This window comes from Alexandromys fortis, unplaced genomic scaffold (genome assembly GCF_014885135.2).
Source record: "Alexandromys fortis isolate MF-2015 unplaced genomic scaffold, M_Fortis_MF-2015_v1.1 scaffold_24, whole genome shotgun sequence".
NCBI classification, from domain to species: Eukaryota; Metazoa; Chordata; class Mammalia; order Rodentia; family Cricetidae; genus Alexandromys; species Alexandromys fortis.
The window spans coordinates 3,429,879-3,452,677 of record NW_026067906.1 but is presented as its reverse complement, the minus strand read 5'-3'; the positions used below and the strand labels follow the sequence as shown (position 1 = coordinate 3,452,677).

At 38.0% G+C, this 22,799-nt stretch overlaps 2 protein-coding genes across 6 annotated transcripts in view; one reads left to right on the top strand and one right to left on the bottom strand.

The window, feature by feature from the left end:
- Nucleotides 1-14,753, bottom strand: part of Cep290 (centrosomal protein 290) — a 77,671-nt gene extending 62,918 nt beyond the window's left edge. For 2 of the 4 annotated variants that reach the window (XM_050135469.1, XM_050135470.1), the window contains exons 1-12: nucleotides 14,606-14,753; nucleotides 13,933-14,062; nucleotides 13,706-13,783; nucleotides 12,771-12,840; nucleotides 11,672-11,718; nucleotides 9,223-9,366; nucleotides 7,514-7,567; nucleotides 6,308-6,460; nucleotides 5,398-5,580; nucleotides 4,516-4,605; nucleotides 2,218-2,340; nucleotides 1,074-1,197 (exon numbers count right to left, since the gene is read on the bottom strand). In XM_050135469.1, coding sequence (XP_049991426.1) covers nucleotides 1,074-1,197; nucleotides 2,218-2,340; nucleotides 4,516-4,605; nucleotides 5,398-5,580; nucleotides 6,308-6,460; nucleotides 7,514-7,567; nucleotides 9,223-9,366; nucleotides 11,672-11,718; nucleotides 12,771-12,840; nucleotides 13,706-13,783; nucleotides 13,933-14,034 — 1,168 coding nt within the window. In that variant the 5' untranslated portion in view covers nucleotides 14,035-14,062; nucleotides 14,606-14,753. The remainder of the gene's footprint in view (nucleotides 1-1,073; nucleotides 1,198-2,217; nucleotides 2,341-4,515; nucleotides 4,606-5,397; nucleotides 5,581-6,307; nucleotides 6,461-7,513; nucleotides 7,568-9,222; nucleotides 9,367-11,671; nucleotides 11,719-12,770; nucleotides 12,841-13,705; nucleotides 13,784-13,932; nucleotides 14,063-14,605) is intronic. The other 2 variants (XM_050135467.1, XM_050135468.1) reach the window with 1 other exon arrangement.
- Nucleotides 14,754-15,047: 294 nt separating this feature from the next.
- The window catches only part of Tmtc3 (transmembrane O-mannosyltransferase targeting cadherins 3), a 46,377-nt gene continuing 38,625 nt past the window's right edge, over nucleotides 15,048-22,799 (top strand). Inside the window, exon 1 of one of the 2 annotated variants that reach the window (XM_050135471.1) lies at nucleotides 15,048-15,324. The gene's annotated coding sequence lies outside the window, so the exon portion shown is untranslated. The remainder of the gene's footprint in view (nucleotides 15,325-22,799) is intronic. The other variant, XM_050135472.1, reaches the window with a different exon arrangement.

Sequence of the window (22,799 nt, the reverse complement as noted above, 5' to 3'; positions counted from 1 at the left end):
TATACAAGTATCTGCTTAGCATCTTTAGCTGGAGCCTAATAAACATCTCAAATTGAACATGTTCAAAACACTACCTCATCATCTCTAAACCTGCCCTTCTCACCATCCTTTCCAAGATACAGATCAAAAGTCCTAATAAGTATCCCTCAAATCCTCCACCTAACTAACCCAACTTCTATCACCTTCAAAACACAGCTAAAACTGACTTTGTTAATACCTCTGTTAGCATAACGCCCAGTCTATGAGGTCATTCCCATAGTGTGGAAACAGTTTTCCCTGCTTCCTACCTTTAACCGCTACTGTCTACAGCAGACACAGTCTAGGTGAGACAAAATCATTCCCATCTCTTTTACCAAAAATAAAAATCAAAGTCTTCACTATAAACTAAAGACTTTTAATAGCAGGCCTTTAGCATCCTCTTTGATCTTTTTTCGGCTACTTTTCATTGTTCAGCGTTGTCCAGCTACCAGCCGTTACCTGCTGACTCCTAAACAGGTAGTGGTTTTGAACACACTCCCACTGGTTCAACAATACACCCTGCCTGTCCAGTGAGACTCCCACTTCACTGTACAATACAACCCGTATTTCACACCTACTTTCTTATCTTCAGCAATTACAAGTATGCCCATTTGAACTGCTATACCTCAGTATAGTACAACATGTACTTTTATAGTATTTCTCTCAAGGGCTTCAATTCAGAGGATTTGATGTGATAGACAACATAGTACAACAGTCAAAGAATAGAATGAGAGATTTTTGTAGAATTATTTCAAATGCCAACACACAAAATAACTTCTGAAAATAACTGACTACATGTACATATATCACCATTTTAACTTTCTCTACAATCTATCTAATACTAATGTCTAAGTAATTTTCAGCATTAGAAAGATGACAGAAAAGCATGCATTACTCACAAGTTTAAACACTTGGAATCTGATATAATTAATATTTTACAAATTAAAATATTTATAATTTAAAAATAGTTTAGTAGCATATCAATTTTATTTTGATAAAGTCTTTTGGAACACAATGATATGTGAAAGTCATATACTTATAAAATATTAAATTACCTTTGTCTTTCTTGATCTCATTTTTCAAATCTTCAATAATAAAAGTATTTTTTTCCATTTCTTTTGTATACTGTTCTACCTGTTCAGTAAGCATCTTAATTTGACTGTCTCGTTCCTGGATTCCCTATAAAATATTTTGAAGTATCAAATAAACTTTCTTGTTATGAACATAGTTTTTTTCAACTAATAAGAGAATATATTTTTGTGGCCAAACTATGCTTCTTTTGAACATTTTTATTATATTAGTTAATTTATTTTGTGTGTGTGTGCTTGTAGGCAGGAGTGTGGAGGTCAGGTGACAACTTGTAAGGGTCAGTTCTCTTTTTTCATGACATCGGTTCCAGAGACTAAACCGGGTTTCAGGAATAACACACCAAGTGTCTTTACCCACTGTGCCACATCGGCAGGTGGCGCCAGACCCAGCAAACTATGTTTCTTAAGTATTCCTCCAACTGTACTGCAAACATGTAGTTTACTGTTATCATTCTAATATATAAAGATGGAAAATGTATTCCAGAACTCCCTAATATTTGTGACTTCTCACAAATTTTTCCTCATCATCCATTGAATCTTATCTTTACCACTGTAATGTTTGTTTTCTCTGTGACTTTCGCACTTTATGTAGAAACAACATCCTCGTTGTTCTCATTCATCAAATACATCTCAAATTCTATTCTGTCTTTAGTACTTTAACTGGAAAAAACACACATAAGGGAAGGGAAGGGCTTTTATTTATTTTTTGTTTTTTTCTGAATGAGTTTGTTTTCCTGAAAACACAACCTTTAGGAAACACATTAACAATATAACCACACTTAGTTTGCTTTATTTAGCATAGGCATAAGATACATGATAACAAACGTTAAAAGGTAGTAAGATTTTAAAATCTATAGGTTTTTAATAGATTCTTAGAATTTCTGAGTGACAATACATAGTAATATAAACAAGCAAAATAATTCTAATCTGAATATAACTCTCACTCTAAACTTAATTCTGGTCTTGTCTCCCTCCATTTGGGAATGTATGAGAAACTTCACAGTTTGCTACACACTCAGTAATGGGAGCCACCAATTAGGCACCGTGAAACACAGACAGGCCAGCTCAGACATTAACATAATATGCTGATATGCAAATTTTGAGGTTTTACCTGTTTCAGAGCCATGATGTTACTTTTATCAGCATCAAGTTGGGCATTTTTAAGTTTCTCTCTCAGATTATGTAACATTTGCTGATATTCAATGATTTCATCATCTTTGGAAGACAAAATTAACTATAAACAAAACAAGATACGTTATTTAAAAAAAGAAAATTAACAAACCACTTTTCATTTATAGAAAATAATAAATACCTTTAGTACATTTAAAGCAATACAAAAAATAAAATGCTTTTAAATTGTTTTTTAGTGTGCGGTATACAATGTGTTTGTCTATATGTGTGTGATCAGGGGTTGACAGGGGTATCATTCTCTTCAGCTCAGGTCTTTCACTGAGCTTAGATCTTACAGGTTATATAGACTGACTGGCAAAGGAATCTGCCTGTCTCTGCCTCCCCAGTATGCTCACAAAGGTACCAGGGATCCACACTTTGGGCCTCATGATGCCACAGCAACTACTGTATCATCTCCCCAACCCAGGAAGTAAAATTAATTTAATAAAAGAATGTCAGTAACTACAAATACTATAATACAGTTTGAAATTTACAATTCAGCCCTTAAAGAAAACTCTCACCTCGATTCTCAAAGTTATACAACTACAAAATATTTTATATAATATGTCTATTAAGTAAACATTAAAATTTCAGAGAAAAGTACAATGTATCTTTAATGAATGGAAGAGCATGTTATATTCTTAGCTACAAGGAGCAAAAAGTCATAAGGATGGTAATAAAAATCATAAAAATTGTCAAAAAGTCAAAACCAAAATGAGAACAGGTTTTTAGATATTTAGACATGCAACAATTTAAAGTGTATGTAGAAAAAAATGAATGTAACTAGAAAACAGCTCAATCAAATGAATAAAAGGGAGAAAAAAAAAGTACTCAAATCCTGAACAAGTCTTTATATAATAAAAATAGTGAGAAAGATAAAACATTCAAGAAATATTATTTGAATAAAATTCATTCAGCTACAACCATTACACTTTTAAAAAAATAAATATACCTGTTTCAAAGATTTAAATAAAATATAAAACCAGATAATAGAAGAAACTAGGAATAAGATGAGAAAAAATATATATATTATATAAATAATAAATCATTTATCTAATTATCTGAAGATAATGTCTCACTACTCAAAAGTCCAGGCTGGTCTTCAATTCAAGACCCTCAGCCTTCTAAGTAATAGGATTAGGCAAATATGCCCTCTAGCCCAGCAATATTAGTAATATCTAAGTATAATGAAAAATCAAAAAGAATTAAAATATAATAAATTTCATTATTCCATAGAAAAAAGCACTTCACACAAAAATTATAAAAATCAAAGATAGATACAGTTATAATTTAAATTACAATCACACTTACAGCAATTGATTTTACAAAGAAATATAAATATATATATGTATATATGCATAAATAACTAACTTCTCATTAAAACATTGCTTTCAAAAGAAAAACTGTAAACCTCCTAAATATCACATTAGGGAAGTAATTCACTATATGTACAAAAATTAAATGATTAAATGTGATTCAAACATCTGTTTCTTTCCAAAGTGGAAATCATATTCTACAGCTGAAAAACTCTGGCTGCCACTTGTTCCTGTAAGGACCTGGAGAGGCCATGCTCATTCATTCATGGATTGTCAGGTCACGAACACTGCTGTTTCCACGCCGAAGCGGCAGCTGAGTGGTTACAACAGACCTGGATAGCTCAGGCGTTTATGTTCTAGTGTTTCACAGATTAACTAAGCCTTACGTGATTCACTCAGCTTTATCCCTACTGCAACTACATTTGCTTAAGATATAGATTATCTGAGCTTCCCAGATAATACACAATTCCTAATCACCCATACGGTTTATGTGTGCATGGCCAGAAACAGAGACAACAGAAGTGTGACAGCTTTTACAATAAAAATGACAAATTCAGTCATCTCCGATCATTCGCAAATAGCAGCCATCACTATCCCAGCTTCTTGATGGGGTACAGCTCTGGAACAGGTCTGACTGGAAAGTAGGAATTAGGTACACAAGGAGCACTCTGCCAAGGCTTTCCAAATGATTTTGACAAATCTTTTCCTAATCCATCCCTGATTAATCCTGCCTTTAACACTTGTCTAATAAATAAATGAATCGAAGGACTACATATACAAGTTTAGAGCTTTTCTAGTCAGAACACATAATAAACTTCTTCAAAACAACATAAATGTTATAGCTGGTTTAAGTCCTTAAAAATCAAAACTGAAGGTAAATCAAAATAGAAAACAAGAAAAAGTCAGATCAACTGAGAAAGCACCTTCCATTCTTCCACTTTTGCATTGACAGCCATCATGACTGGATCATCCTCTTCATCTTTTGCTTTTAGAAGATCTGTGAGCTCTCGCACCTAAGAGTGGCAATCGGTTCATGAAATGGTGCAAATCAGTGCATTTAATATATTATTATATATGCATATTTATTAATGTACAAATACATGCTTGCAGATGCCTTATATTTCATATGCTGTTCATTACTGGCATAGTCCTCTAGTTAAAGGTGCTACTTAAAGGCTGTACAATACTAAATGAAACTGTAAAATCTGAAATGCTCCCAAACTGGATACTCTTTATGGTACCACAAGTAGAAAACTACACATCATATTTCATGTGCTCTGTTTTAGTCAAAAAACTAAAAGTGTATGAGCACTGTATTAAAGAACATGAATTCAGGGACATATGAACTTCACCATCAGGAAACCTTCTGATCCCAAGTATTTCAGATAAGCTACACTCAACCAATTGCTGTGTACTTACTAGTAGAGAATCGTATCTGTAAACATTATTTAAATTTTAAATAAGTTTATCCTATATAAATAATAAACAATATATTGATATTTAATATATTTTCACTGTTTTTAAGACATAAAATTAAATGTCATTGCCACTGGAGGTTACGTTTTTAACAGAAAATCTTCATATCCCCACACTTATTTACAGCACTGCTGTCTACACTCACTCGGGCACCATGTACATTCCTTAAATGTCAAGAGAACCCTTGTGGACAAGTATTACCGGGACGGTATTAAGAAAAGCAACAAAACCCGCGTGTTAGAAGACCAAAGTACTTCTAGTGTCTAAGCATCAGCCGTGACTTCGCATGGAGCTATGGGAGAAGGTCTTGGCTTCGGCAGGACTCTTACTTGAAGTCGATAGTGCTCATTCTCTTTCTTTATCTGGTCCATAGCAGTGTCTGTCTGGTGCACAAGAGCCTTCATCCTGTTATACTCATCAGTCATCTTCTCCATTTCCTGGACAGACTCTTCTAGATTTTTTCTCATCTCTTGGTTCTGAACTTCAATTTTCTCATTAGCTTCCGTTAAGGTCTAAAAATGTTAAATAAGCTATTACTTTAAAATAGTTTTACAAGAAACTGAAACTCATATTAGGTTAAAATTAAATAGAGCCACAGGACCCTCCAAAGAAAAAGTGATTCTTCACAGACCATTAGGATTAATGTGGCATTGGCCCATTAAGTCAAATTAAATGTCAAGAAAACTGTATATAGGATCTCAATTATTCTTGGAGCCCAAGATAGACAAATATAAGGAGAAAATAAATATTTAAAAATTCGGAGATACAATTTACTTTGTGCTTTAAAAGTACACAGTGTAGCCAGAGATGTGTCAGCGGGTAAAGCACTACAGTCTAAGCATGTGGAACTCAGCTTGAGTCACTGGACTGCACATAAAGCCGATACAATACTATTAACTCCCAGTGCTCCTGCTGTGAGATGGAGAGAGAAAACAGCTGATTCCATGATTTGCTGAGCTAGATGCCTGGAATACAGAGAAGTGAACAAAGGATCCTACCTCAAACAGGGCAGAAGCTGACAGCAAAGAGCAGAGGTTCTGCTCTGAGCTCCACACACAGGCAGGCACTCGCTCACACACACAAATGTACCGACAGCCCTGCACACACACAAACCAAACACTCAAAATACAGTGGTAGACACATCATCGAAACTTACCAAGAGCGAGAGATGTTAGATTCAAACCACCCTGATATTCAAGTTTATAAAACCGTTGCTCTGAACTGACTTAGCCATTTTACCTGAATTTCATCCAAATATTGAACAAGTTCATAGTTCTTTTTAGACAGCTGTGATCGGTAGTCGCTGTCTTCTCCTCTCCTTGATAGAAGTGACTCTTTTTGTGAGTCTATTTGTTTCTGGTAGTCAATAATGTCCTGACGAAGCTGTTCATTCTGAGGTTAGAGCAAATACAGTAGTTGCCCATTAAAAATACTAGCCAGTGTCAAAAGAAAACAACAGGACAGTAAACACTGACAAAAATCTATCTTTAAACTAATGCTCCCAGAACACATCTCTAAGTCCCCAAGGTTCCACTACCCTTACAGCCTACCTTCTTCTTTAGACGTTTGTTCTTCAGTAAAGGACAGGATAGTCAGAAATGAGAAAGGCAACACATAATTAAAACTAATATTTATGTTTTAAAGGAAACAGGAATAAAGAACTTTTTAGGAAAACTGAATATATCTATTTAAAATAGCCAAAGAAATGAAAATACTAAGTATGAACCAAAAGAAAGAACATTTGGACTACGCTAAAATGAAATTTTAAATTTAAAATTAAAAGTAGAGAACATGGCAGATGGGGGTTGGAGGAGGAAGAGGGATGGGAAAATGACGTGATCATACTTAAAGTATTTTTTGGTTTCAAGCCAGAAAATTATTATTTAGCACATACACAAAAAATAATAAAACTTATAGCCAGGCAGTGGTGGCACACGCCTTTAATTCCAGTACTTGAGAGGCAGAGGCAGGCGGACCTCTGTGAGTTCGAGGCCAGCCTGGTTATAAAGAGCTATTTCCATGACAGGCACCAAAGCTATACAAAGAAATCCTGTCATCCTGTCTCGAAAAACCAAAAAAATAAAATAAATTAAAAAAAATAATACAACTCATAAGATTTCATGAGAAATAAAATTCTCAGAGTGCTAGACAAAGAGTCGGAAAGAAAGAAATCTACTCAAATGCCGAGTTAGCTGATTAGGAAGTGTGGCAATGTAACAGAAAACAAGGTGGACCCACACAAACACAGAAAGGAATAAACTACCTAACGGTCTCATGCTTTGGTTGACTTTGTAATTCCCTGAGACAAAGTCATCAGAAAATCAGCTAGTACGATTATCATTGGTTACACAGAGGACATTCCAGTTAAAAATACAAACTTAAGTGAAGATTTTAAACAGATAATTCTTTGTTGAACCAACAGATATATTGAAATTTTCTACTAACCTCTCTTCTTAATTTGCTGTTTTCATTTTCTGCTTCCTCGTTTCGAAGAGCCAGCTAAAATAATAAAACAAAAATAAGATAAAACTCAAAATTAATAGCTTATTCCCATATTAACTTGTTGATTTCAATTCTAAATCCTTTACAATAGAGCAGAGAACATTTAACTACTAAAGACTTCATAGTTAGGAAACAAATAAGATAGAAGTTTTAAACCAAAAATTTTTAAAAAGCACAAAAAACAGTTCAATTTTAAAGATTAATAATAATAATAATAAAGTAAAAACTGTATACACCAAAAGCAAACTAAAGGTTAAAAATTACAAACATCTAAAGGTTATACTGCCCAATCTTTTAAGCGTTTATCTTTATAAATTCTGAAATATCTAGAAAATGGAAGTACAGAAGAAAAGTTAATTGAAGCAATCTGAAATCATGTTGGCCTGGGGTTATATCCTTGGACTATCAATTCCTACTTAAGTATGAAAAAGTCATTTACTATCTCTTAAATTCATTTTATCTCCTTTGTGGACATGAGAAATATGATGTATATAGTCCTTAACATGATACTCAATGAACAGAACAGCAGAAAATGTCAAATATTCTTTTCTTTATCTAAAACAGTGTATTTGTGTCAGTGTCTTTTTTTTTTCTGGACAAAGAAAAAAATAAAACCAATAAGATGGCTTTTTATTAACTAGTCTCCATAAAACACCCATTTGATGGCCTTTTATTTTTCTGTTTTCTGCCTTACTCAAGCAAAAAAAATCCAATCATAATAGCATGCAACACACTTGGAAGGTTCTCTAAGGAAGCATAAGATTGTTCTTTAGACACTAGGGTGCAGCAGATAGATGACAAGTCAATGCATACAAAGTACCTGACAGATGACAGAGACCCCATCTTATCTACATTACAGTCAAATAAACAGAGGTAGTTCTTGACAATTTCTTATTTCTCATCTTAGGAAATGATGGACCCTCTATCCAGAGTGTGCTCTTTGACATTACATACATTTCAGTTTCTGTGGCTACACTCGCCTCTATTTCCAGACTCAGTTTATCCATTATATGCTGAACACCCAAACTGGTTTAAATAGCCCTCCAAAGCGTATCTCAACAGTCTTATATCCTGATGCACCCATAAAATATCAAATTATCTTATGCTATTCTTAATATAAATTGTGAGTATCTGTTAGAACTAGAAACTTTGTACTATGCAGCAAAGTTTTGATTATGCTGAAATAATCATAGGTTAAAAGGTGAAAGGAATTTATACCTTAGCAACTAAGAAAGGATGGGGACTATGCACTCATGGTTTCCAATTTCACCTCATCAAAATTCATTAATTCATATAAAACTCACCAAAATAAACTGACAGTAAGAAAAATCACTTGCTTATTTATGAACATGAAATACATTCCTTCATACTCACGTCCAAGACCAAAGTTAATTTTATGTTATTGTAATGTCCTCAGAAAAACATGTCACAAAATTGAAGGATTACTTTCCAAGTTTTATCATTAGAATAGGTAACTCCGTTATATTTTAAAAATGAGATGACACAATGAATACTGCTACAAAAATTAGCTACGTGCACATTATTCCTCAATTGTTACATAAAATCAAGAATTGATATCAAAGGAAAAAAACACGATTGGCCATATAGGATTATCTTAGCAATTAAGATTCACTGAGATAAAGGTGTCTTACCTGTTCATTAACTTTCTTCTCTTTATCCAGCTCTTTTTCCATATCCTCTAATTCTCTATCTTTCTGTTCTAATTGCTTTTCAAGTTGACGAATCTCATCACGTAAAAACCGAGTATCACGTCCACCTGCAGAATGCTGAGCCATCTGAAAGGCATAAACCAAGGATTAATTCTTCAAAATATAAGCAATTCCTTTTTACTTGAAGGTTTGAGTCGACAATAAAAACTCAACTTTAGATTTTCATCATGCTTCAACATCAGATATGTAAAATCACAGACATGTACACACCATTTAAAAAGAACTTAAAGTTGGGTGGGTAGAGAGGTGGAAATGATCTGGAAGGCCTTGCGGGAGAGGAATATGATCAAAATATATTCAAATTTAAAATAGTTTTATATAATAAAAAACAAACAAATCTGAAGTTATTTCGGCTTTAAATTATAAGTCAAAAATCCATGCACTTTCCCGAACCACCAAAAGAACCATGTAAAACTGGCTGCAGGCTCTGTCTGTTACAGTCACGAAGTCACAGGTTCAGACTAAATTGCAAAGACTTAGAGATTAAGGGCTGGGAACTATGAAGACTGCTACTGAGTCTTAGAAACCACCTTGGTGCCCTTGAGCTGCCCTTTCTCGGACACCAAGAACTACTTAGAACAGACAGTACTTTGTAGCATAGCAGAAATCTCTCTGGTGCCCATCTTTGTCTAGTTCAGAAGCCATGTGTACAGTTGGCTTGTGGCAAGTGCAAAGATTTAGATTTTCAGGTTTAACAAATATAAACGTAAAGCGCCATGACTGGTTAGTACCACTCTATAAGAAGGCCAAGACAGCATCACTTTAAAGCTTCCTGACTTTTTAGATGCATCTTACTTCCTGTTCTTGTCAGCCACACTGTGGCCTGAAACATTCGTCACCTGAACTGCCTCACACTCAACACTGCCCACACATCGCTGCTAGGTCCCTCTTATCAAATGTTTCTCAGTCCTCTCTACTCCAGGAAGCTTTGCACTGTGTTCTCTAAAAGCATCTTCCAAAATACACATTGTATCCTGAGCTTTTGTTTCTAACTAAATCCTTCTTTATTTTCTTACAAAGCTGGAATTTTGTTCTTTTAGGATACTGTTTCCCTTGGAACTTCCTCAACAGGGAGTTGTTCACTCTTGCAGGCCCAAGACAAGGTCCCTATTCTAGGTTTCCTCCATCCTGCCACCTCCAAGCTACCCATCATGTCATTCTTCTGCCACTTGTATCTTCACTTGATTTGATTTTACAAGATGGCTCGTTATCCCACTCTGATACACTCATGATACAAGCAAGTCACCAATCTCCTACTCATGCTTAAAGTTTCAGGAGCTAGCCTATGGTAGCTCAGTCTTCCATCAGGAATCAACTGAGAGTGTATTAGAAACAAAGAAAAAAGAAACAAAGAAAGAAAGGAAAGTAGTCAACCTGAGCCATTCCCACAATCCCATACTTTCACACGAGTTATTTAATAACTTTAAATAACTAGTTAAATATAACGTGTTTCTTGATTTACTACATTTTGCCAGTCAAATGCCCATAACATATCCTTGGAAAAGGACATTTTGCTCAGTGATTCTCTTACTTTCCCGTTAACAAATGGGACCCCAAAGGTCTTTTCCTGTCTCCAACCTTCCCCTACCCCAAATCCAATTCTGACATCCTACCTATTTAGCTAAGATTTCATTATCAAAACTTCAACCACTTCGCGACCGAGCTCCTCAGTTGCCACATTCTTCTATTCCTTATCTGCTGTCTGGGTAAAAAACTATACAGAGCCAACTCAACTTCATAAATCACTTATTATAGAAATATTTACTGAGAGTGCTTGGAATGCTTGACATTTTTCCAGGAACTTACAAATACAGCAGGAAATATGAAATTCAAGTACAGAGCTGAGTCAAAAGATCGAGGACTAGAACTACAGTATGACTGCAGATCCCTTAGTCTTTGGTCCTTGCTCCACCGCATTACAAAGGCTACCTGACATTCCTAATCTCTGAGCATAACGTCCTCCATCCTCCATGCTTCACCTCACAGATAACCCCCTTTCCAGTCTCTCAACTTCTAAGCACTAAGATCACAGGCAATAAAAGTTCCCTACACATCTGCTCCCTGATCCTTTTGTACCACATTCCTTCTGACCTTTTCAGAATCTCAGTGTATGGAGTTCCCACACCCCTCCATCTCAATTACTACCAAGCCTTCTATATACTTTTCGGGACTGAAAGCTCAGATGGCAACTGTTTTTGCTTTATTCAATGCTTATTTCTTTAAAATCAAGTCACAAAAACATACGCTGTACAATGAACAACTCTCGACAACAAAATTTTCATTGTATTTTTCAACCCACTAATAGAAACATCTGGAAATAACGTAAGATGATGCAATTAATAACAATTACACTCAATACAAAAGGCCGTACCTCCAGTTCATTTTCCAGTTTCATTACTTTTGTCTTTAATTGATTTTCTATTAAAAGAAAAATACAAATGTTTTAATTGGTTAAATTTTCTGCAATCAGATTTTAAGTGAATGTTTATAAAATAATACAATTACCAAATCCATGGAACAGGCATTCTAGAACTGTCTTGACCTGAGTTAAGTGAAATCTCACGTCAATGGGCAAAGCTATGTCAGGAACTCCCAAGCCTGAGAACCATGGCAGATGGGAGAACCTTCCCTCCATCTGAATGTGAATATTGGGAATGTGTGTAGAAAATGTCCACCACAGCTTTCTTCCCCATCATGTTTATGGTTTCCCTACAGAGAATACTGGTAATGATATTTCATTTATATTTTAATAAATAAAGTTTGCCTGAAGTTCAGAGAGTAAAACAGCTGTACTGATCAGCCTTACAGACCAGGCAGTGGTGACCACACACACCTTTAATCCCAGTAGCCACACTAGTTTTCCATAGAAACTGGGCAATAGTGGTGCACACCTTTAACCACAGCACTAGAGAGGAATATAAGATAGGAAGAGACAGCTCTCAGACAGTCTTATCCTGAGATTCCTGGAGGCAGGATTATCATTTAGAACTAAGGTAGAGGTAAGAGCCAGTGGCTGGCTGTTTTGCTTTTTTGATCTTCAGGTTGAACCCCAATTTCTGTCTCTGGGTTTTTATTAATCGTGCTACAACTACTCCTACCAAGATTAGCTCAATCTGCCTCCTAGTTCAATTGTATACCAGAAACCCTGACTCCCATTTTAATCACCCGACTTCATGTTCAGCTACACACAAGAACCCCGCTTCTCTTTAAGTGTATACAATAAAGACACTGAGCTTCTGGGGTGCTGCAGACTCCATGAGAGAGCCTAGTTCACCCGAAGCCAACTTTTCTGTGTGTCTTTATGGTATCTTTTCTTCATCCTTTGCCACATCAGTCAGGTCAGTCCCTGAAACGGTGCAAGGATGCAGCATCTTTCAATACAAGCGGAAAACGCATTTTGTAGAATATGATAAATTTTGTACTGACAACTAATGGAGACACAACAGTTTTTTTTTCCCCCAGACATTTACCAAATTTTGCTTGTTCTTCTCCAGCCTTTTCGACTTCTTCCAAGGCTAGCTCAACTTCCTGAGCTTTCATCTAAATATAAAATTGAAAGAGAAAAATCTGTATTGTTTACACTGTAATATAAACAGGGAAAATGCAAATATTGTTTCATTTGCTAGTTTGGTCATTAGTGTGTACAACAGCTAGCACACAAAGACCATTAGTACATATTTGTTGGATACTTAACCTGTAAATTCTAGAATGGCAGGATTGTGAGTCATCTCTGAATTTTCTATTAAATTTTATAACCACTATTTTAAATGTTTTTGTTATCTTTTTCCCATTCCAACTGTATATAATTTTATTTATTAATTCTGCATTACAACTGGAGCTTCTCAGCTACAATCCCCTTCAATCTGTACTATAAAACACATCTAATTTTGCTTTCTTAAGTAAATTTCTGTATTTGTCAATTATGGCTCAAAAACTTTTATTCAATCCTAACCTTCTAATAATGGAAAATACAGCCTCAAACCCCGGGATAAGAAATCCAAACTACCAACCCAATAGCTGTTTGTCTACAGCTTGCTACATGCATTTACCCTAACTTAAAGAGTAAGTACATATTCTTTCTCAGTATTCATTTATGAAAATCTAGAATCCTCTTACCATTTCACCATTAGCTTCTAGAAGAGACATTTTGCATTTTTGCTTGAACCTTTGGCTATATTTATGTATTTTTAAAAAGTACTTTTTCCCCTACACACTCTTTAAATGTTTTTAGAATAGGAACTAGATTTGCTATACATAGTACAACCCAGTCTTTAAATATACACTTGAAGAACTTATTTTTGAGGGATGACATAGGCATTCCAAATATTTCCATAAAAATGAGTTTACATAGGAATAGATTCCCACATTTCCTCTACAGTTAGTCAAATATCTCCTCCATACCAACCTTCATTAGAGACTGAGTAATTCTGAATAGATGTATCACATTTTCTTGTTCTTCATCTTTTAATTCGTTTACTTCCACCTACGGACACAAACAAACAAACAAAAAGATGGACTATTTCATACCCTGCCCAAAAATACAAGCACTCTTCCCATTGTGGCGTTCAGTTATTCCAAAGAGCAATTTCAATTAATCACGTTTTGTCTATGTACAAACTATGTGTTAAACACCTTGGATAAGGAAATCAATAAATTATCTGCCAGCTCTTCTTGGCGTGGTAGGTCATCTGGGTCAACCTTGATTAACTCTTTCCAGTTTATGTTGGGTGGCATCTTGAATTCTTTCGCCGCCTTTCAGCTCCTACAAGAAGACGGGTGGATTTTAGCATCTTCAAGGAAAATGGCACTGCAGCGGCGCTTACGTTCTCATTCTACCTCTGGGTGTTGACAAAGAGCTATGGCTCCTGGACCACAGAGAGCAGAAGCACGGGCAAGCAGCCACGATGAGAATGAGTCCACCTGGCACAGCCTATCCGATCATGTACACGCTAAAATTATTAGCTTCCTTGCTAAAAGCGAAGCCCTAACCCCTAAATCCTCCCTTCCCAGTCCCCTACCAGCAAAGACGATACTAACTCCCAGCATGTTTGAATTTTGAAAACGTCCCCCGATTCTGAGAAGGGACGAGAGGATTTTTGGTTAAGGGTACAAAGAAAAGACCGAACTGGAAGGTGTGTGTGAGGAACCAAGTTGAATCAAGAAGGCCGAGGCACTGCGGAGGGGAGGGCAGAAGGACGGGGTCGGTAGACTGCACACTGTCCCTCGGGATTAGGAACCAGTGAAAGACACTAAGCCGCTCTCCGGGCTCATGGGGAATCCACCCACCCAAACCCAGCCTTGCAACCTGCGGCAGTCGCTCATCTACAAAGACCGCCACCGCGGGTTCGGCCGCCGCCCGGGCGTCTCTTCCAAGAGGTGTCCTCGCGCACTCCCGCTCCCGCCAAACTCTTCCTCCTGAGCGAGCCCAAGCGGCGGTCGCTGCTAGGCGACACCACTCCCCGCCCAGCCAAAGACCGGAACTAGGCCCCGGATACGGGGGCGGACGGGGGGGGCGCCTACATTTCACGACGGTGGGAAAAGCTTTACGGTTATACTTCCCCGCCGAGGCCTTTATTCTAGATGAATGGAAAGTCAGGAGAAGAGAACTCCACGTCCCAGAGTGCAGTTCGGTATTGCCGCCGTTCACTCTGGGACTAGAAGTCCCGGAGAGCGAGGAGCCAGTTCCCGGCGTGCAAAGCGGGCAGCTTGCGGCCGCCGCGGAGAGGCTGAGGGAGGAGCGGGAGGCGGGAGGCGCGGCGGCGGCGGCTGAGGTGCGGCTACCCCGAGATCGCGGGCGTGGCGGACTATGACAGTGCTTTCCGCCGAGTCCCTCTCCGGTTCGCTCTCCCGGAGGCTTCCGTGAACCATCCCCCCCCGCCCCCCGCGGACCCACCCTCAGGTGAGGTCGGGGTCAGCGGCCGGGAAGAGATCCAGGGAGCCCTGGAGCTTTGGGGACGCTCCAGCTTGGGGCTGCTGGGCCGGCGGGGTCTGGCCGAGGTGGCGAGGACTCCTCCCGCTGCTCAGGTGTGTGCTGGGGGCTCCCGGTTAGTGGCTTCAGTGAGAGGGAAGTGGGAATAGAAAAGTTTCTGCTCGCCTGGGATCTACCGTATGCTTTGGAGAAGTGGAGCTGGGGCCCCCCGAGTTCACGGTCTGGGGTGAGCGGAGCATCCAGAGCGGGCTGGCTCTCGGCTCGCCCGCCCCCTGCAGCCGCTTGAGGACTGTAGTGCTTATTAAGTTGCGAAGGCCGGAGAAAGGGAGCCCTATAAGAGGGAGACAGGGGGGCCACGCCAAGTTCAGGCATTCTGCTGTCATTTGCCGGGTACCAAGGAGGGGGGCTCTTAGGTGAAAGCGCCTTCTCGGGTGTTTGCCGCCTCCCTTGGGCAACTTTTGCCCATTCCATAGTTACTGTGCACCAGCAGGTAACTTAGGAAGCTGTAGGCTTCTATTTGAAACAGTGTGTTTCATTTACACATGCGCGCGCGCGCACACACACACACACACACACACACACAGGAGAGACAGAGATAGAGAGAGATTAAGAGAAAAATCTGTAAAAGATAAAATTTACTTTTGAAAAATTTCTGTACAAACCGTTTGGTTGAGAAAAACAAGAAATAGCTTAGAAGAAAATGGTATTTGAAACAAATATTAAAGAAATTCATCAGATTTGTAGGGCTGATTACCATGTTTGTTTTTTTTCCGAATACTGTTCAATTTCTGTATTATTCTTGTACAGCAAAACACGTGCCTACATCTAAGAAGTTGCCACTTGGCGACGTTAAACACAGTTTTCTCATCCATGCTTTGGTCACATCACTAAGGCATTCTAGAAACTAGTATTGGTGAAGTAGTTGCATTTTATAGCTTTGTTTACTCAAGAATATGAATTATTTTTCATGTTCATTTTGTCAAAACTACTGAGAATGAAAACAGTATTCATGCTGGGCAGTGGTGGCTCAGCACTTTGGAGGCAGAGACGGGAGGGTCTCTGTGAGTTCGAAGCCAGCCTGGTCTACAGAGCGAGTTCCAGGACATGCTCCAAAAACTACTGAGAAGCCCTGTCTCAAAAAAACAAAACAAAAAGAAGAAGAAAACAGTATTTATTGATCACAATTTCACTGGTGTAATATATTAAGAATTTGTTTTTAATCACAAAACCTTGATATTTTTCTCTTGATTTTTATTACATACTTTATTTTCTGTTACTCCATTACTAATTCTGTGTTGCTTGTATTGGTCTTTCTACCCCATTTCTCTTTTTCTAGTTTATATTTGTAATAGCTTCAAGGGCAGACAGTCTCCATAAATTTTATTCTCTTCGGAAGAAGTAGTTAACTAATAACTGACGAAGCTAAGGTTGTAGATCTCAGTGACAATCGTCACTGAAGTGTAAGCTTTCTTAAATTCCGTTGTCTAATTAGTCCTAACAGTATTTTGAGCAATACTTGACCTAAGAGTACAAGAAACAAGAGCAGAAAACATGATTTCGTGAGCCAGGTCTTCTGTGAGTCAGGACATTTAACTGAAGTTCCGATCCTGCAGCTTGATGTATAATTTTTAAAGGGCTAAGATAGTTTTTCATCAGAATTTCTGTGTTTCTCAGTTTTTTTTTTTCTGAGAATGAATTTTATGCGAGAGTTTTGTAAATGGCCTTGTCGCAGGCGTGCATGCCTGGACCTGTGTTCTGTCTAACCTGGGCTTGTATGACCAGTTTTATCTAACCAAAGTCAGTCTGTGAGAAAGCCTTGCTTTCTGTAATTGTTACCTCTGTGTTCTGTCCCAGTGGACTTCAGTTCGTTACCCGTCTGTTGTTCACCTACCGCTCTAGTTTCTAAAACAGTGCATGACCGTGAGAAATTTATTAACAAATCCCTATTATGGTAAAGGTGTTTTTCAAGATTTTTTTTTTCTTCCAGGAGGAACTCTGTGTTCAGGTAAAGGAATGCGTGTATAACAAGCAGACACTTGTCTCTCTTTGGCATAAGGCAGCTAGAAGGATAGGTATGGTTCAGTGTGAAGACAGACTTTACATATGGAAGTTCTGTAGACTTCAGGGTGGTAATAAATCGAGGACTATAGAAAAAGTCTGGATGATGTTGTTGGTTTCCCAAGAAACAGAACTGGGAAGGAATTAGCTTTGTCCTATAGCTGTATTTTCCCCCAAGTATATCATTAGATTATTACCCCAGGAAGAACTTAATATGATTTAGTTGAAGGAATTGAACTTATATCTATAACGTAGCTGCATTGGATTCTATGTGTATATATGCTGATATCTCTTTTTTGTCAGCAAACAAGTTGGGCATTCCATTTGCTTCTGCTGCATGCATGTGTATATATGCTAATACCCCCATGGGTCTTGTCTAGTGTGGAGTCCTATGTAAGCTCCTTTTCATCAGCTCTGTCCTGCAGGAAGCCTTGAACAAAGCCGTGACTGCACTCGGGACCCTTACTAGGACCAATTCTCCTCTTGATGTTACCTCACTTTGGGAAGTCTTTAAAGCTTGTATCCTAACCCCTGCATCTATTCTGGATCTCACTTTACTGCTGACTTTTTTTTTTTTTTTTAAGTAGCAGCAAAGATAGACATAATGGCACATAACCGTAATCCCAAACAGGAAACTGAAGCAGAAGGGTCCTGAGTTAAATAGACTGGGTGACGTGGTGAGATTGTTTAACACACACGCACGCATGCATGCACACAAACAAAACATAGTATATGATAACAAAGCACTCGACTACTGAACTACATTCCCTGCCCTTATATGGGGTTTTGGTCTTCAGAGAACCCTCAAACACCCATAAGACTCTGAATCTGAACATAGTAGTCAAGTAAGCAGCCTTTTGTTCTCCTTGTCTCTTTATTCAGCCTTAAAATTATTGATGGCAAAGTGTGTGTGTGTGTGTGTGTGTGTGTGTGTGTGTATGAGAGAGAGAGAGAGAGAGAGAGAGAGAGAGAGAGAGAGAGAGAGAAGGCTGTGAAGTACCATATCTACCTGAAGGAGTGAGATCACATCCCATTTGCAGTGAGCCTAAGCCTGGGGGGAGAACAGTTCTCAAAGTTAATCAAATTTAGAGTTTTGATGATTAAAATGGAACTAAACATTATAATAATAAATGGAACTTCTGTAACTCAAAAGGACCATAATTTTAAAATCATGCCTAACTATAGATGCCATGAATCTATCCAGCTTTATTAAACTAACACTTTATACTCTTTATTCTTTAATCTCTAGAACCTAATAATCTTACTTTATGATGAAAGGTCATTTGAAAATGACAGCTCAAAAACACTGAACTCTAATTAGCAACATTTAAAAGTTAGGGATAGTCTTCCTGGGAGCCTTCCCTGTTCTTAGTCATTCCTTCACACTTTGCCTGAACAAATGTTTGCTCTCCTTTAAAAGATGAAGACATGAATGTGGGAAATGGCTTTGTGGGGAGGAAGCAGGAAGAAGGGAGAGAGAGTGGAGGTCAGAGTAATGTTGTGTACATGATTTTGGAAGACTACAAAATTAATAAAAAGCACCCATAAAAAGAAAAACCGTGATTAGTTTTAATTCAAAACTGCATTTATAATTTGAATGTATTCAACTTTAACAAGTACTTAAATGAGATGCTTAATTTAAACCAAACATTAGCAGTCTAATTATATGTCATTAAATGATGGGAATGTATTCATAAATGTGTGTCATTAAACCAGTATCATTGTGTGATCATTCTGGGGCATACTAACACGAACTATAAATCTCACTAGGCAGTTTTAATCCCAAAAGTACTATTCAGCTTGTATTTTGTTAATCACAGTGCCATGTATTGCATGACAACTTCACTAACTTTCATAAAGCTAGTAAGTTAAACTCAAAACTAGCAACTCTCATGGTGTTATAACTCATAGATAAATTAGTTAGCTTAATATTTTGTATTGCATATTTGTACAGATAGCCTGTTATAATTTTGAAACTAGCATGTCAATTTTCAACATGCCACATTATCGCCTATTAATATGTTTGTGTTATTAAAACCTTTAATCTAAGAATATATTTCATCACAAGTAAATTGGTCTTAGCAGAGCTAGGACCCAAGGCTTTATAATGAGAAACGTTTCCAACTTTATATATCTTTAAAAATCTACATTATAATAGATACCGGAATTGCTTTTTGATTTACAGGTATGTGCATGCGTGTACATGTGCACACGTGTGTGTGTGTGTGTCAATTTAGTAACACAATAGTTCTTCACTGCACTGTTTAAGTGCACTGGGTAGTATATCTTCTTGGGATCATCACTCAGAAACCTTCTAACATACTATGGTTGTCATTCTGCATATTTCCTTTGTTACTGCTCTATACTGTTTAGGAAATGATGTGAAGTGTCCCACAACCCCATGTGACGAATACTTGTGTAGTATTCAGAGGAGCAGCTTTTCGGGAGTAATTGGATCATGACTTCTATAGTACAAGCAATCTGTTTGTAATTGAGTGTCTCTTGAGAAGTAGGAAAAGTTGGTGGGTGGAGTCTGACAGAGGATGTGGGTCTCCGTGCATTGGAAGGCTTTGACTTGCCCTGGCTCCATCCTTGTCTCATCTGGTCTTTCCTGCCTTCAGCTTAGCAGCTTACTTCCCTCAGGCTTCTCTGCCATCCTGTTCTCTCATCCACAGGACCAGAGCCGTTATCCTGGTGTCCGTTCATTGAACCTCTGAAACCATGAGCTGAAATGAATCCTTCTGCCCTTGAATTGTTCTCTTAGATATATGATGGCCACAGCCCGGTTCTGTGCTCCAATTCCCCTCTCCATTGTTTATTAGTACGCACTATTTAGTTAGTGTTGTCCCAGCTGGCTGAAAGTGAGAAACATCCTGAAACTTTTAGTGACTTTAAAACTTTCCTATTCTGCTTTTCTATGTAAGGAATGTGTGTTTCTGAATGAAAATCTTTACTTTGGAAATCCTTTTCTCATAGAAATTTGAAGCACTGCTCCTCTCTGTGTTTTGTGGAGTGTTTATTTTAAATCGTACTATTGATGAAAAAAAATTTTTTGATTACTGGTATAAAACCTGTATTATTTTTCCAAGCCTTTAGAATCCTCTGTTTCCAGTGGCATAAAATTTTAATGAACTGTCTGCCCCATTTGAGAAGAGAGCTGGAGGGCCTCTGACTAAATGTCAGCAAACTGATTTAACCCTCGTTTACAATATGACCCTTCTCTCGTGACTGTGTAGCCTGTATAGGAGACCCTGTATTTTTACTCTAGAAATTTCCGGCCTTTGCCTAGGAAGGGAAAAAGACCAGACTTTAACCAATTCATCTACTCCTACTTCTAGAACTTTTAGAATCAGTTTTGTGATTGCTGTTGGAGGGATGCTAGGAACCAAACTTCTCCTTCATTTTAGGAATCGCTTTCTAGCAATCCTTTGATTGACTTACTGATCCTCTCACTTTTCTAGCATGGCCTCTGTAGTAGTCTTTATCGTTATATATGCATATGTATATCCTTCCCATAGCAACAGTACCTCATATTCTGCTTTCCAGTTTGGCAAGAGCTGAAAAAAATGCTAGTTGAATCTTTGAATTAGAAACACTATCAGCTTTTGGGGGTGTATCTGACAGGACCCCATGACGCCATACCCTTCAGAGATGACTCTGGAGTCATGTTGAAGCTTTAAATAACTTTTCTTGTACTTGAAAATACATCCTAGAAAGTGCATATGTGTGCTTTCTGCTTTATTGGTTGGAATTTTGTTTTCTTAGGTGTAATGCATTTCATGATTGTAATATGGAGGTCACTTGTTGGTTCCCAACCACCCAGCTAGCTTAGGCCCGAAATAATCACACAGAAACTATTATTTAAATCACTGCTTGGCCCATTAGCTCTAGCTTCTTATTGGCTAATTTTTACATATTAATTTAATCCACCTCCATTAATCTATGCATCACCATGAGGTCGTGGCCTACCAGCAAAGTTTCAGCACATCTGTCTCCTGCAGTGGCTCCATGGCTTCTCCCGACTCTCTCCCAGCGTTCAGCTTAGTTTTCTCCACCTTCCCTACAGCTCTGCTGTAGGCCCAAAGCAGTTCCTTTTTTTATCAGTGGTAATCACAGCATACAGAGGGAAATCCCACATCACATAATTACAGAAGTACTTTCATGCTTTAACAAACTGTACATCTCATATGTCGTTTAAATATATGCTGTAAGTTTTACATCCAATTTTAAATCTGCCCATGTTAGCCATTTTATTGCTAACTGGAATTTTTATTTTATTTCTTATTCTCTTGCTGATACAGGCAGAACTCCTGCAGATAATGTCAGCTCTCAAACCTTCTGACTCTGTGAACAGCACATTGGTACCTATTGCTACTACTGCAACATGCACCAAATCTCAACTAAATCTATTCGCTTACTAATTTGAAAATCCAAAGTACAAAATGATCCCAACTAGATAAAAGCCAAAGTGTCAGCAGCTGTTTTTAAGCACCCATAAGGAATCAAGATTTTTTTTTCCCTTTCCAAAATAGCAGGGGCTGTTGTCATTTACTGACTTATGGTCCTCGGCAGAAATCCTGCCCTTCAGGCGTTTTCACTCCTGAGGATTGTTGCGGTTGTATTGATTGGCACTACCTCTTGGGGCTACCTAGGTGACTCCTTTGGTAAGACCTTCATACCATAAAGTCGCTTACTGCCAAATACCCTGTTGACAGATTTGGAGTTTGGACGGTAACAGTTTTTAGGAACTAGTACTGTGCATTTTACAAGTGATGATGTAATACCCAGTGACCTAGTGACACTACCCAGAGCATATAATGGCCAGCTTGATTTGGTTTTGTTTAAAATAATTTTTCACTTTGGTATGTGGTGGATTTTTTTCTGTATTTTCCTGTTGTTAGAGCCCTTTCTATTCTGTCCCATCCCCTAACTCATAAGCAATGACTCTTAACGTTGCTTTTCCTCCGCTAAGGATTATCATCTCTAACACTTAAGTTCTAAGCTAGAAGCCTTCAGTGCAGTGGGTGAAAGAAAAGTGATTTACATCCAGGTCATAAACTCATATATCCAAAGGGCCAACTAACATAAACAAGACAGTAAGAAATATTAGGGTTAGGTAATTGCTGGTATATACTCAAAATGAAAGGACCCTGCCGCGGACCGTCCCTCTCGGAGACCACCACCCACGGGAGACCAGGGTGAAGGATAGGATAGTCAGGATACGATGCAAGGGAAATGACAGACAGACACACTGTGTAGTGAAAATCTGCTGCAACTTTACTTCTGCAAAGCTTCAGTTTTTGTACAAAACAGATCAAAGAACTTGGCAGGTGCATTACATCACCCCACTCAGGGTTCCAGACATAAATCAAGATTAAGCATAACCAAAATAGAGCTTCTTCTACGTGCTCCTTTCTACGTGTTCCCCCTTCCGTGCTCAAGATGTTGGCAAGGACTTTTAGTTTTGTTTTGTCTTTTAGAATTCTGTCTCACACCATTATTTACTTTCTAC